Source organism: Miscanthus floridulus, chromosome 8, assembly GCF_019320115.1.
Source record: "Miscanthus floridulus cultivar M001 chromosome 8, ASM1932011v1, whole genome shotgun sequence".
NCBI lineage: Eukaryota > Viridiplantae > Streptophyta > Magnoliopsida > Poales > Poaceae > Miscanthus > Miscanthus floridulus.
Window position 1 is genome coordinate 172,351,448 of NC_089587.1, and position 16,255 is coordinate 172,367,702.

General features: G+C 48.9%; 1 protein-coding gene across 1 annotated transcript; it reads right to left on the minus strand.

Moving 5' to 3' along the window:
• Positions 1–13,745: 13,745 nt before the first annotated feature.
• LOC136470186 (uncharacterized) lies at positions 13,746–16,016 on the minus strand. The gene is made up of 3 exons (XM_066468115.1): positions 15,776–16,016; positions 13,847–14,231; positions 13,746–13,749 (listed from the first exon to the last, which is right to left on the minus strand). The coding sequence occupies exons 1-3, from the start codon at positions 15,834–15,836 to the stop codon at positions 13,746–13,748; spliced, it is 450 nt and encodes a 149-aa protein (XP_066324212.1). The 5' UTR covers positions 15,837–16,016.
• Between the last annotated feature and the right edge of the window lie 239 nt (positions 16,017–16,255).

The window sequence follows — 16,255 nt, forward strand, 5'->3', positions numbered from 1 at the left end:
TTGCAGGTCCTCGATCACCATGACTTCACGGAACCCCGCATGCACGCGCCCGCATGCTCCCGCGCGACCAACCGGATCTTGGAAGCGGGCAGTCCATGGAGCCGACGACTATAGCCTGGCGACGAGGTCTGAAAGTGGGCCCACATCCCCGTCCCTGCAATGGGGCGTCGTCGCCATCTTCGCGAGCCGCACCGACCGCAGGCCCCAAGACGAACGACCACGACCACCATCGAGGCCTGGGTGGTACCTGTTGTAGTTGCTGTCACCGAAGTCGTCATCGTCGTCATCTGCACCTCCCTCGTCGTCAGATGAGACCGGCGGTGTGGTCCAGCCCTAAAACTCCACAACCCGCAGCCGCAGGCGAACAAGGTAGCGCAATCCGGGGAGCTCTGCATAGACAACATCATCGGCACGGAGGTAGAGAGGGTCCTCATGGACGCGAGATCGTGGCTCCGGGATCTTGATGATCTTCACATTAGGAATGAGTCACGGATGGATGCACCAGGCCGCAACTAAGAACTCACGGTCGTCTTCTGTTGGCGTGACCTTCGGCGGAGCTAGCTCGACGCCGGTACACGAGGAGCCAAGAATCAGCTGCGCGACTGACGAGCTTCGCACATGAAGCGGGACATACCTCATCCCAATCAGCACCTTGAACCTGAACGCACCCGCGGATGCGATCGATGTCCTCCGCCACAGACACCAGATCAGCGAGAATGGCGAGTTAACAGCCGGGGTACCGAGGACGCGCTCCATGTCCTCTCGGCGACAGAACCTTACGACAAAGTCCTCTAGGTCGTGACGATGGACTTTGGCTGCCTCCTTGTTGAGGGTCACTAGCACCTAATTTGACCATTAACATTCCACCCAAATCAAGGTAAAACAACATCACATGTGTTATATTATGTTTATAATTCACCTAGTTCCACTTGTACTTAGAAAAATTATTTGTATGCAGGAAAAATCACAAAAATGGACAAATATGAAGCATAGGAGGCAATGGGACGTGGCAGGGGGGCCGTGGGCCCATAGGCCATGTTGGCCGACGCCATGTGGCATCGCCCAAAGCCCCACCTGGCCTACCACGTCACTGATCCGCATGATATGCAAGGTGGCACCTCCAGGAGTCATCACCAGGCTTGATCCATGTCGGTTTGATCCAAGGATGGACGTTGAGCTCCCACGGATCGCCGGGTCCACCGTCATACACTTGGAGGCCCAAACTGACCTCCAAACCATCATTCTGACCACGACAACCGACTTACCTGCCATGCAACCGCCTCCAAGGGCCAACCATCGTCGTTGGATGGCAAGGCGGTGGGATGGACGGTCGGCCGATGCCCCTTGGCATCGCCCGACGGCCAAGTCACCCCAAACCGCCTCATCTTCGCCTACAAGTACCCCCATGCCCTCTACACACTATAAAAAGGGGTTGTGGTGCTCGGTGGAGATCATCACTCAGCAGCTTTTAAGCATTCCAAGTGTTCCAAGCTGTCAGAAGCTCTCCAAGAGTAGTAGCTTAGAAGTAGTAGCTAGCTAGCAGTGATAAGAGTAGAGCGGAGCTCACCTCAGAGTCCAGAAAAGTCTTCTGGTCTGGTATAGCTCCTCTTATAATCTTTCTTTTAGCATTTACTTTATTTAGTACTTTACTTTGTCAAGTACTTTATTCAGTAATATAGCTTTGCTTAGTTCAAGTCCTATCTTGCTCTTATATATCATTAGTGAGCCTAGGTGCTTGTCCTTTGTCATTTGCATCATTATTATCTTAGTGATTAGTCCGTTCATCGTTAGTACGTGTTCTACCGTCTAGTTAGGGTGTTTCGATCTTATTTCACCAGAGCTCGGATCGAAACAACGAGTTTATAGATTAAGCGTGGTGCTTAGGATATATCTTGCCTGTAGGTACGGCTAGATCCCCGGATAGATTGTGGTAGTTGGCAGGTGGTGACAGCCATGTCCTTCCTCTGTATTCCACCATGTTGGGTCTAGTTATTAAAACGTAGGGCTCGTTGTGCTTCGTGTTCAGTTAAATCCAACGCAAGCACGCCCCTCGTACTAAGGACGATCTCACTATCATTGAGTTACATTTGTTGCTTTAAGATTACATACTCTGCTTCTTACACTCAGCTACACTACACTTCTAGTTACCTCTGTTTGTGTGATCAACCCTTTTTATCTTTTCCCGTCCATCATCCATACTACCCTCATCACCCCCGTGTTGCTAGACATACTTACTTAGTCTACCTAACCACAGTGCCCAAACATGTCCTCCCGCCTTCCTTTGGGAAAATATAAATTTGACACTTGGTACTCACCAAGCGAAGTGCTATACGATAGTTCTGTGCGCTTGCAGAATCCTCAGCAAACATTTCTAGCGCCGTTGCTAGGGACAAACCTAGTAGTGACGTTAAGAAGTGTCAACACTCCTCAGGCACACCATAGTGGTCAAGGAGGAGCTGACGGACCATGGCAGGCGACACAGGCGTCCGGGTCCCCACACGACGACGACCAATGCCAACCGCAGCTCTTCTTCCGCCGCCTCAATCTCCGCTGAACGGGATTTTTAACCTTTTGCCATCCTTGCGGATGGCACCTCTCCGATTGCCAATTTTGTGTGTGCACCTACAGATTTACCATCGTAAATAGTAAAATACCTAAGATTTTGTCACTTTTGCTGAGGTGGCACGGCCAGCACGGCAGGGCCCTTAGGAACCACTACTAGGCATGGGAAAAGACCGTTTTGCCCCTACTGTTTCTCTCCCTCCACTAGCTGCTGCGTGGGCCCCACATGTCAGCTCCTCATTCAATCTCTAGCCATCTCTTGGCGCTCGCGTGGGAGGAGGTCAAGGTCAACCTCTCAGTCCCAGCCATTCAATCGGAGCCATGCAAACGTCTCAACCTCGCCATGCAGTTATTAGTCATCAGCGCTGACAAATTCACACATAAAGCCAGCGCCCCCCGTTACCATGGTTCTTATATGGCTGGTCAAAGCAGGGATAACTGCCTGGGATGGGACGATTGTGCCGAAGTCGATCTCCTCCCTTGGTTTGGCGCTCGGCTGGTCCCGGCTCCGCTGTTGTCCGCTACGCGGGGTAGCACGGGGAGAGCTTGTGCAGTCCTGGCCCGTGTTTTTCTCCATCCCCAGCAACCTTCTCTAGCTAGCCGCCATCGGCCGGCGCGAGCGAGCTCCACCGTGTGCGAGCGTTTCTTCTTTAGGGGACGGTCGGTGCCATGGCGGGCGTGTCCTCTTCCTCTGGGCCAATGGGCGCTCCACCGGTGAAGTCGGTGTGGACAAGCAGCAGCTCTCTGATGGGCATGCGGGGGCCCTGCGCGACGGCATGCTGTGGTCCAGATCTGGCATGCCGCCCCTTCCCTGACCGGGGCTCCAGCGAGCATGGCCGGGTCCAGCGGTGGGTGCGACATCATTGGGGTATCGGGCGTCTGACAGGCGGTGTTGGTATGGACTGCATGAGCTCCTCCCCTTCTCTCACTGCGTGGTGACGGCTAGAGGTTGAAGGAGAATCTAACGAGTGGGGCCCATGCATCACTGAGTGGAGGAGAGAAACCATAGGGGTAAAACTGTCTTTTCCCATGCCCAGTAGTGGTTCTCGGGGACGCTACCGTTCTGGCATGCCCTCGTGGCGTGCCACATCAGCAAAAGTGGCAAAATCTTAGACGTTTCACTATTTAGATGGCAAATCTGCAGGTATACGCATAAAATTGGTAATTAGAGATGTGCCATCTGTAACGATGGCAAAAAGTTAAAAATTCCCCGTTGAACGGGGGATGACGATGAGTTGTGTGAGACACGACTGAGCCAGCTCGCCACTGGGTCCGGCCGTCGTTCCCCGGCCAGCATCAGGCAGAGGAGACCCATCCTGCGGCGGAGGCGACATACTTGGAGGAGCGCAGCACCTTCGAAGGGAGCCCGAGCCTACTGATCAGCAACCGCTACGGCGTCTGGTCCGTCACCCACCACCGCTACATCCGCAAGACGCGCCACCACCGCTTCCATGATCTGAACAAGGAGCTCCACCCCATCAGAAACAAGGTACGCATGGACAAGATGAACTAGTGACTGCAGTACAAGCAAGACGAGGAGCTCAGGTCCCTCCGCCGGAAGCTGGTCGACCTCTATTGGTCCCTCATGCCGGAGGAGGCGAGGAGGACGATCGTGCTCCTCTAGTGTCACCGTCGGCAGCGGCTGTAGTAGGGGCGCCTCATGTGCTTCACTGCCGTGGTGGTGGTGGTGGTGGCTCTCGAAGGTTTTGTGCTGCTCAATCTGGTGCACATGGGATGCTTCAGATGCCGAGGGCTGGCAGAAGGTGTTGGCGCGTGTGCCTTCGGATTGCTCCGTAGGAGAGGGGGCTGCTCCAACGCGTCCAGTGCAGAGGGCCGGGGCCGCCCAGGCGCATTCCTAAGGTGATGCGTGACAAGTGCTTCAACTGCCTCTCATCGTCGCATCGGGTGGCGACCTGCAACCTGCCATCGCGATGATCGCCCTTCGCCACCTTGCGCGTGATTGCAGGCATTCACGCCTGTTGGCTCGGGGCAGCTCGGCTGCCACTGGCAATGGTGCAATCAGCCTGGCTCCCGACAGGCCACTTCCGGTGTCGTAGTCCGTGGTGTTTTTACCAAAGTTTTAAATCTCCAGCTATAGCTGAAGCTATAGCCGGAGATAGCTGCTGCACAACGTAGAAGCTAAGATAACTAAATTTTTGCGCTAAGAAACAAAAACCGCTAATAGCCGGAGATCTGCGGAGATTGCCGCTAAATTGATCTTCTTTTAGCGGCAGCCAAAAATTTCGCGGGCCAGAAAATGAGTTGGGCCTCCGGCTGGCCACCTAGCCCAATTTTCCCCCACCCCCACCGTAACCCAGCAACCCTAGCTCACTCCCATGCCCGTGACCCGTCTCTCTCGGTCTCTCACTCTCTATCGCAGAAAAGGAGGCGGCGGCGGAGGCGGCTTCTGCTTCGGCGGCGGCGGCGGAGGCGCGCCGACGAGGGGCCCCCAAGCGGCGTGGCTAGCCGGAGTCCCAACTTCAAGCTAGCCCCCCCCCCTCCTTCTGATTCGGCGGCGGCGGCGGAGGCGCGCCGGTGAGGGGCCCCCAAGCGGCGCGGCCAGCCAGAGGTCCAACTTCAAGCTAGCACCCCCCCAAGCGGCGCAGCTAGCCAGAGCTTCAAGCGGCACGGCCAGCCGGAGATCCAAGTGGCAGCTGGGTGCTCCTCGTCTCAGAAGCACTAAAGTAGCAGTAGAGCACCAACGGCGACGGCATGGCACAACAATCTAGTCAGTGCTCACAACCTCCTCTCTTTTTTTGCTTGTATGTCGCAGTCTCGTAGATCTCACTAAATGTAAACAAGCTGTCAATATTTGTTACCTCTAATTTCAATATTTCATATACTTGCCTCCCGTGCTTGTTTGGCCTAGGTGGTAATTGATAATAACTGCTTCTTGCAGTGTTGAGTAGTCTTTAGCTTCCAGTTTCTAAGTGACATCGATGTATAGCGAGATCTCATGTATAGCCACTTGAGCCAGTCACCCACGAACCAGTTTGAATACATTAGCCACCTTTTGTTGGTAACCAAAAGATGCAGAAATTATCCATGTTAAGCACAGGCAGTAACACTAGGAAGTTGATTCAAAATGGTTATCGCACAGCCATTCACAAGTATGTAAATAAATGACAATAATTGTATCATGAATGCTTCACAGCATGTTATTTGAGATAACTATGAGCATATCTATAATGATATGGTGTCAACAGTCAGCAATTTATTACTAGCAACCAGATGGTGTCCGATTGCTTTGATGCCTGCCTGGTGTATATATCGCATTTATTATTTATTTTCCATTTCCACTAGTCCAGTTGAGTTGAGCAGAATAGCGTATTCAGAAATACATTGAGAGATTAATTGAGAAGATGAATAAATGGCAATACAAAAGGCTCAGTATTAGAAATTTAGAATACCCAAATAAGTCAGAGATTGTGAAAGATGGATCATTTGCAGCAGGTGTGATTTCCTGTATTACAAAGATGGTGGCCGGTGATGAAGAAACCCAAGACAAGATAATTGAAGAACTCGACCTGTATCAAAATCAGCAAGGGAGTTTTGGAAGTGAAATTGCCACAAGGCAGCGAAAGAACAAGAATTTCAATCCAGGTGAGGTTGCTGAATCGCTTCACCTCCTATTCATGCTCAGCCATCATTTTGAAAACGCTTTGCCACATTCTGTTCAATAGTGTTGCTTGTGGGATACCATTTTTTTAAAAGATTTGCTTGTACAAAATAGCAGCAGGATGGAACTGTTGTAGTTGAAAGTCTAGGTTGTGGAGGTCTTATATTCTTGCTGCAGAATTGAGCCATTCTAATTCAGCCTGGTGTGAACCACACAGTAGTGATTTGGTAGACTACTTATTGCATTAGTCATAGACTCATAGTTTCTGTGCCAGGTGTGTTGCTGCTGATTAGGACAGGAAGTTTTCTAGCTCAAGCATTGTCTGTACATGTATTTGGTAGACTAGAAAAAAATCTTGAGTTTGATTCTTCTAATAGTTTGGTGTCCCTATAGTCCCATTGTCTGTACATGTATTTGGTAGACTACTTATTTACAGTTAGGTGACTGCAAGCAATAGGCTTAAAGCCATTGCACATTTGCACCTCAATAGCTTTAATTATCTATACATAGAAAGCACTTAACTCTAGCTGCTACCTGAGGTATCCTCCACCCCACAGTCGGCAGCACCCCCGCAACCTTGCCACTCCAAACATTACAAAGATGGTGGCTGTTCAAATTCTAACTTGTTTAATGTTTATGCAGCAAAATGGTGGCTGCACCATGGCACAAGCACACCAAATCTTAGGAAATTGGCAGCAAGGATTCTGAGTCTGACCTGCAGCTCCTCAGCTTGTGAGAGGAACTGGTCAGTATTTGAACAGGTAAAAAGAAAATTATGACATGCATCTTTGTGTGCATGCTATCTTTTTTGAATTTTAAGGTTTGTTCATGGAATTTAAATCTGACCTGCAGCCTTGTCTTCACTACTTGACTCGTAGGTTCATACAAAGAAGCGCAATAGGCTACTTCATGAAAGGATGAGAGATCTTGTATTTGTTAAATTTAATTATAAGTTAAGGAATAAGAGAGAGAAGAAGGATAGAGATCCTTTGGAGAAAGAAGTAGATGATGTTGTGGCAGATGATGATAATGAATTCATTACTGGTATTACGCCTTTGCCAAGTGAAATGGAACAACAACAATGTACACAAGAATCACATAAGCACACACCACAACAAGCACACACCACAAGCTAAAAGGAAAAGGCCTGTGCACCCTAAGAAGAGGAAAGTCAGGAGCCTGCAGTCTTTGATGAGAAATGGCCCAGTGCAGCCTGAAGCTCCATCATCCGATTCAGAAGATTGTGCTAATGGTACTCTAATGCAGACTACTAACTCTGATAAGTCTTCCTCTCCCTATGTCTCTGAGTCTAATTAGTGAGACTAGAAGAAATGAAGATTGCAATATTGCCTCGTATTAGTAATTTAGTATCTGTCTGATTGTAATATTGCATTATCTGATTAAGTGATTAGTGAGACTAGAACTCTTGATGACCTTTTGTGTTGTACTGTTAGCTTTATTCAACTGGTTATGTATCAACTATCAACTGGTTATTGCCTTGTCTGTTAGTTTTAAATGGCCCAGTGCAGCCTGTTGTAATGTACTCCTTTCAATCAGTAATGGTTATGAAGTTATGCCAATGTCATGCTTACTTGAATCTTTTTTTTCAATCAGTAATTTTCCCTTGTGCTTCACATGAGGAATATGTTTGAATGCTACTTCTAAATTTATCCTAGTCCTGATCAGTTGCTGCTATCTGAACTGTTAGTTTGGTCCACTGGAAATGCTAGTTATTGTAGTTGCTGCGGATGGCTTAATTGATCACCAAACCAGGACATTTTTACATTTGTAGCAAGTCTAATGCATTGTTGCCTGATGAGGGTGGTGCTGAATTGTAAGCATGTAAAATGTGTTAAAAATGTCAGAGCTAGGCTTTCTTCTGCACTGATGTGAATCTTCTGGTTTTGTCTGCAGTTGGTGATCTGATTTAGTATCGATTATCAAGTTATGCCAAGATCATGTGTTTTTTTCTCATTTTTTTTTTGAAAAAACAGCTAAATGGCTTAGCTGCAGCTATATCCGGTTATATCTGCGCTTAGCTGTTGAGAAGGTCAGCAGCTAAGAGGCTTAGCCGGAGATTTAAAACATTGGTTTTTACACAGCTATGCCTGTGTCCCTATGACTGTGGTGGTTCTGTGCTCGAAGCTTCAGTCCGTTGTCGTCTCCACATACGTCGGAGGCGCCAGCAGCAGAGACGGAAGCGAACGCGAACGCGTAAGCTTTCCGTGGAGCATGAACAGCATATGGGTTCGCTGGATGCTGGTGGTTCGGCCGAGATTGTCGGTGCCACGACACCTGGCTGCCACGACGAGCCGGGTCGTGTCATTTCTGGGCTCGATCCGTTGACGTTGTCGATGCGCCTAGACGAGGGGCATGACGGTCTAGACATTGCAAATGATCCGATGATGGTGGAGCTCGTTACCTCGCTCCCTGTCATCCAGATAGCTGGAGCACTGCCGACTGTGCTTGATGGTACTGCGGAGGACGACGCCCCCTTACTACCATCTTCGCCTGCATGTAGCTGTGGGTCGCTGCGCCTAGGCGCGGGGCATGTCGGCCGCGATGTGGCAGAGGATCCGATCACGGTGGAGCTCGTTACCTCGCTCCATGTGATCCAGACAGCTGCAGCCCAGACAATGGGGCCTTCGTCTCCCGTGCTTGTTGCGCCCACACGGAGGACGAAGCCCCCAAACTGCCACCTTCGCCTGTGCGTAGCTGTGGGCTGGCTTCGGATCCTTCGGCGGACTCCCCAGACCTCAGCGAAGCGTAGAGTTTCATCGACGCCATCAAGCTACTTTATTATGTCACCGCCTAGGCTCCGCATCACCAAGGACCCAAAGGCTGCTGACGACGACGATATCGTTCCCAAGCGCAGCGCCCGTTTAGCTGCTAAGAGCAAGTTCAAAGCAACGAAGCCGGATGCCCAGGCAAGAAAGGTGCTCTTGAAAAAGCTCAGGCTCGAGGTCGAGGTCGAGACGGCGAAGCCTTATGAGGCGTCCTTTAAGGAGTTTCAGCAGAGTTTCACCACGCCGCTGACCCCTGGAAGGCGGGAAGCCATGGAGGCCCTCTTTCCGGGGAGAGGTCGGTGTCGACGGACATCGATTACGCCAAGCGAGGTGGACATCGATTAGGCTAAGCGGCCCCAACGCTTTTGCCTCGTTGTATCCATGGCCGTATAATCCTTTGAGTGTGTTGTGTTATAACTTTAGGATCGTTTAGCAGTGATCTAGCGAGTACAACTTTGGGATCGGTAGACAGTGACAGAGAGAAGTAGAGGAAGAGTGGGAGGAGTTTACCAGAGGGTTTGACAGGGACGGAGGAAGAGGATCCGGCGGCGGAGGAGCTGCCCTCGGCCATCGGGTCGGGGCAGAGGGGAGGTGCGTCGGTCGGTGAAGTAGTAGACGATGGTGCAGTGCAGTGGCGGTGGGCGGAGGTGCTTCCCGTCACTGGCTGCGCCCCTAGGATCGGGTTAGGGTTTGTAGGTGGGTGTGGTGGCTCACGGTGAACCTCATACCTTGAGCCGCCGGCCCCCACCTTCTTTTTATAGCGCAGGGTGACAGGGGCCCTCCAGCCATAGTGGGCTGGGCGCCCCCGATCAGGGCGCGTGGGTCAAGGGGCCCGAGTTGGGCCGTTGGGCCCAACTCGGGATTGAGATCATTCTAACATTCTCCCCCTTGATCTCATCTTTAACTTTATCTTTAACTTTACTCTTTCACTTTAACCTTTCATTTTACTTATTCCATCTCAGATTTGTGCATAGAACATGTTTCATCGTCACAGTCTATTGCCGTTGGATTTCACAGCTACAATACACATCTCTGGTTTGAAATAAATAAATACTTTATCTTTGGGCCCTTATTATCCAGGAATCATAGGCTTCTCCTTAAACCCATGCCGGCTACGTGTTCAACGAACACTTTGGGTGGTAAGCCTTTTGTAAGCGGATCCGCGAGCATCTTTTCAGTGCTTATGTGCTCAAGATTTATAACACGATCCTGGATTTTCTCTTTCACAACATAGTACTTTATGTCAATGTGTTTGGCAGCACCACTTGACCTATTGTTGTGAGCATACTCTATAGCTGGATTATTATCACAGTATAGAGTCATTGGTCCATTGATGTCATCGACCACTTTTAAACCGGATATGAATTTCTTTAGCCAATTCACCTGCCCTGATGCCTCATAACATGCCACAAACTCGGCATACATAGTAGAGTTTGTAGTAACTGTTTGTTTTGAGCTTTTCCATGATATAGCTCCTTTTGCGAGAGTGAACACATATCCAGATGTGGACTTTCTGTCATCTCCCGCATAATCAGAATCTGAGTATCCTAAGATCTTTAGGGATTCAGATCTTCTGTATGTTAGCATCAGGTCTTTTGTACCTTGTAAATATCGCAAAACTTTCTTTACCAATTTCCAGTGTTCAACACCTGGATTACTTTGGAATCTGCCAAGCAACCCGGTTACATAAGCCAAGTCAGGGCGTGTGCATACTTGAGCATACTGTAAATGTCCAACAGCTGAAGCATATGGAACACTTTTCATTTGGTTGAGCTCATACTCATTCTTGGGACACTGAAAATCCCCATACTTATCGCCCTTGACTATAGGTGCAGGTGAAGGACTACATTTATGCATCTGGAATTTCTCCAAGACCTTTTCAATGTATGCCTTTTGAGACAGTCCTAATACCCCCTTTCTTCTATCTCGGTGAATTTCTATGCCCAAAACATAGGAAGCTTCACCAAGATCTTTCATCTCAAACTTTGAGGACAAAAATCTTTTTGTCTCCTGTAGTAGACTCATATCATTACTTGCAAGTAAAATATCGTCTACGTACAGGACTAGGAAAATGTATTTCCCATTCTTAAACTTTGTATAAACACAATTGTCCTCGACATTTGCTTTAAACCCAAAATTCTTTACAGTTTTATCAAACTTCAAGTTCCACTGCCTTGAAGCTTGCTTTAACCCATAAATAGATTTCTTTAGGCGACATCCCATCTTTTCTTTGCCTTCCACGACAAAACCTTTCGGTTGTGCCATGTATACATTTTCCTCCAAATCCCCATTTAGGAATGCCGTCTTTACATCCATCTGATGCAACTCTAAATCATAGTGTGCCACCAATGCCATTATTATTCTGAGAGAATCTTTACATGAGACTGGAGAAAAGGTCTCAGTGTAATCAATTCCCTCCCTTTGTGTGAAACCTTTAGCCACAAGTCGCGCTTTAAATCTCTCTATCTTCCCTTGGGAGTCATATTTTATTTTGTAGACCCATTTACAGCCTACTGTTTTGGCTCCTTTGGGAATTTCTTCCAAGTCCCAAACATCGTTGGCACTCATCGATCTCATTTCATCTTCCATGGCTTCAAACCACTTGGATGAATGATCGCTTCTCATGGCTTGTTCAAATGAGGTGGGATCACCCTCCATTTGATACTCTTCAGTGATATTATTTAACTCATATATATCACTGGAGATAGCTGGCCTTCTTTCTCTTTGAGACCTTCTAGGGGCCTCTACATTTGGCACATCTACTATTGGAGGCTGAGATTGCTCCCCCTCATTTGTGGCAACATTTTCAATGGGTTCCTGCTGAACAGGTTCCTCATTTTCCTCTGTTGTTACCACAGGAGGAACAACAACAGGTTCTTGCTCCACAGTGTCTTGCACTATTGGTGCAGGAACAATAGGTAGCTCGAAAAATGGCTCCTGAATCACAGGATTGGGTGCACACACCCGCTTCTCTTCAAGATCAATTTTCCGAGCAGCCATACTCCCCCTCATCATTTCATCCTCTAAAAATATAGCGTGTCTCGTTTCCACAAACTTTGTGAGTCTATCGGGACAGTAGAAACGATAACCTTTTGACCTTTCAGGATAGCCAATAAAATGGCAACTCACTGTTTTGGGATCAAGTTTCCCAATATTTGGGTTAAACACTTTAGCCTCAGCAGGACACCCCCACACACGCAAGTGATCTAGTGAAGGTACCCTTCCTGTCCATAATTCATACGGTGTTTTGGGCACCGATTTACTTGGCACTCTATTGAGAATGTGAATGGAGGTTTTTAATGCCTCCATCCACAAACTCAATGGTAAATCAGAGTAACTCATCATACTGCGCACCATATCCATCAGGGTACGGTTACGCCTTTCAGCTACTCCATTTTGCTGAGGTTCACCCGGCATTGAATACTGGGCAACTATACCATTTTCCTGTAAGAACCTTGCGAAAGGTCCAGGAACTTGACCATATGGGGTATGCCGACCATAGTACTCCCCCCCACGGTCGGACCAGACTAGCTTAATCTTTAAACTATGCTGATTTTCCACTTCAGCCTTAAATATCTTAAACTTATCCAATGCTTCATCTCTTCCTTTAATTGGATAAATATAGCCAAACCGGGAGTAGTCATCTGTGAATGTAATGAACGAGTCATAGCCATCCACACTCTTTACAGGAAAGGGACCACAAATGTCAGTGTGAATGATCTCTAATATTCCTGTGCTTCGTTTGGCATTCTTTTTAATTTGCTTTACATATTTTCCTTTTATGCAATCGATGCATTGCTCTAATTCAGCGAACTCCAAAGGAGGAAGAATTTCATTCTTTACTAGTCTTTCTATTCTCCCCCTCGAAATATGGCCTAAACGACAGTGCCATAATTTCGCCGTTGCGTTTGTAGTTCGCTTTCTTTTTCTTTTCTCATTTGTAGACGAGGAAACGCTATCATTCACATTACATATGGAATTCACACTTTCACATAGCGATAACATATATAATTCGTCTTGTCGGAAGGCAAGACCAACACAAATATCATTAAACCAAATGACACATTTGCCATGTCCAAAATTACAGGTAAAACCTGAATCATCCAACTTTATTACACTTATTAAATTGCGCTGCAGTGTAGGAACATAAAAAACATCTCTCAAAGTAAGACTATAGCCATTAGGTAAATCTAATGCTACATCTCCAATTGCCTCTACTGCAGCCTGTACGCCATTCGCAACGCTAATGGCCTCTTCTCTTTTTAGCGTAGTTCTCGTCGAAATGAATCCCTGTAAAGAGTTTGCAACATGAATAGTTGCACCAGAGTCAATAAACCATGTTGACTTTGAAAACTTTGCATACAGAGATTCATTTACAAATGAAATAATATTCTCACCCTTTTTCTTCATGAGCTCTCTTAACCAATCAGGGCAGTCAGTCTTCTTGTGCCCCTCCTTTCCACAGTGCTAGCACAAGTTTTCACCTGCCTGTGGCTTGCTCTGTTGCTGAAAGTGTGGTTTCTGTGGCATAGGACCTTTCTTTGCTGGGGAGCCAGGATTGAAGGGCCTTTTGCCCTTCCCTTTGACCAGGTTCGCTTGGCCACCAGGTTGGCCATTGATCCTGAGCTCCTCATCAACACACTGAGCAATGAGCTTGTCTAAGTCCCATTTCTCAGGTTGCATGTTGTAGCTTATGACAAAATTCTCATACTCTCTAGGCAAGGAAGCTAAAACAAAATGGATAAGGAGCTGTGGTTGTATTTCCAGTTCCATTCCTTTCAGCTTATTTGCCAAGTGACTCATTTTCAGGATATGGTCACGTATGCTACCTCCTTTGAACTTTTCATTTGTCAATTGCCTGAACAAATGGGTAGCATACACTTTGGAGGAACCAGTGAACTGGTTCTTGATCCTCTCAAAGTAAGCAACAGCAGTGTCACACTTTTCAATTGACCCTGTAAGAGCTGGGTCAATTGTATTCTCAATGACAGCACAACATTTCTTGTTGTCACTGACCCATCGAGTATGCTTTATGTCATAAGCCATCTTTATGGGTCCAAAATCTTTCACCCTTTTGTCCCATGCTTCATTACTTTCACTGGCCTCCCGCACCGGTTCCACAGGCACTGTGGGACACGGTTCAGTGAGCACCCAGTCAACCTCAGCTATAGTGAAAGTGAAGTCAATCTTCCTCTTCCACTCAAGGTAGTTGTCTCCCCTCAGTGGTGGAATCTCTCTCAGGGCAGACATCAGGGAGGAACTACCTGAAATTACAATTCATATGAGGTGAGAACATAATACAAAATTTACTTTGCAATAATTCTAAATCACCGTTGGGTAGAAATAGAATTAATGTAGGCAACAACTATTAATCCACATCATAATATTGCTATTAATCAACGTTGGTCAGAATAATAACAACATTATAATCACAGTAAAATTATCCATTTTCAAATATTAAACTCTCCCGTTGGTTCGAATTTAATAATGAAAACGATAACAATTTAAATACGCAGCGGAAACTTTAACTTTTGTATAATCAATTTTCCAGAAACATTTGAGAAATAACTTTACTGTTGTCTGAACAAATTATCGTTGGACAAATTTGTGCAGAAAAAATATCATCTTTCAATTCAAAATGCATTCAAATATGCATCAAAATGATTCTGGAAAATAGAAAAACCATAACTGTAATTTCCAAAAGGCAAAAAAAACATTTCGGCCCACAACGCGGAGCCTCGGCCCACGGCCTCCCGCACGCGCGCGCGCGGCTGCCTGCTGGCGGCCCAGCCCAGCTCGGCGGCCCGGCCAGCGCAGCGGCCCCGCTTTTTTTTTATTATTATTCGTTGTTTGCGGCCCAAGACACCGAATTTGGCCCGGCCCAGCCGGCCTTTCCCGCCAGCGCCACATGCCGATCCGGTCCCAGGCCATAACGTGGGCCTGGGCCGGTTAATCGGCCTGCCTCCTCTGCCCGCCTGGGCCAAAAGGTTGGCCCGAGCGTTCTCGGCCGCCCAAAACCCATCCGACGGACGAGCGCCGATTTCGGCCGGATCAAAAACAGCGAGCCGGCGCCCCGGAACCCTAACTCCTCATTTCCATCCTCTCCCATCTTTCTCAGCCGCAGCCGCCGAGCAGCAGAGCGAGGCGAGCACGCATGGCGGCCGCCTGCGGGTCGCCGCCGCCGGCTCACCGACGGCCCGGCCGGAGCAGTTGCCGGCGGCTCCCTGTGCTCTCCTTCCTTCTTTCTCAAGCGCCGCGCGCTCTCTCTTCTTCTCTCTCTCTGCGCGGAGCAGCAGCAGTAGCCGGCCATGGCGGCCCGAGAGATGAAGACCGGCGCCACCGCGTGGCTCATCGCCGGCGCGCGCGTTCGCCCTAGGCGGAGCGCGCCGCCGTCGATCCGCCTCGCGACGGTGCCCAGTAGCAGGCGCATGCGCACACCGCACATAGGCGGCGGCGCTGCCCTCTGACCCGCGCGCCGGCGAACGGCGGCGGTCAGCCGCCGGACCAAGGGAGTGGTGCTGGTGGCGGTGAGCACAGGTAGGCCCAGGTAGGACCTCCCGTCTCCTTTCTTTTCCTTTCCCATTCCCAGATCCGTTAGGGTTAGGGTTCAACTTTCTTGATCCGATTGAAATCGGGTCAACAACTTTGATTTGATTCTTGTATACCCAAACTCGAGATCCACTGACTAGGTAGGCCACTGATACCATTGTTATAACTTTAGGATCGTTTAGCAATGATCTAGCGAGTACAACTTTGGGATCGGTAGACAGTGACAGAGAGAAGTAGAGGAAGAGTGGGAGGAGTTTACCAGAGGGTTTGACAGGGACGGAGGAAGAGGATCCGGCGGCGGAGGAGCTGCCCTCGGCCATCGGGTCGGGGCAGAGGGGAGGTGCGTCGGTCGGTGAAGTAGTAGACGATGGTGCAGTGCAGTGGCGGCGGGCGGAGGTGCTTCCCGTCACTGGCTGCGCCCCTAGGATCGGGTTAGGGTTTGTAGGTGGGTGTGGCGGCTCACGGTGAACCTCGTACCTTGAGCCGCCGGCCCCCACCTTCTTTTTATAGCGCAGGGTGACAGGGGCCCTCCAGCCATAGTGGGCTGGGCGCCCCCGATCAGGGCGCGTGGGTCAAGGGGCCCGAGTTGGGCCGTTGGGCCCAACTCGGGATTGAGATCATTCTAACATGTTGTACCTGCTAGGCTTTTGCTCTAGCTGATCGACGACGAATCCTGGCTACTTATGCACGCTAGCATCTTGCCTGTGGGCATGAAGCAACCGGAGTTCGTCGATGTTGT

Coding starts and splice junctions, on each gene's coding strand:
- LOC136470186 (XM_066468115.1), bottom strand. CDS start 15,836: ATGGCCGAGGGCAGCTCCTCCGCCGCCGGATCCTCTTCCTCCGTCCCT. Junction 14,232..15,775: donor CGTCCCTGTCAAACCCTCTG/GTAAACTCCTCC, acceptor TTGTAATTTCAG/GTAGTTCCTCCCTGATGTCT.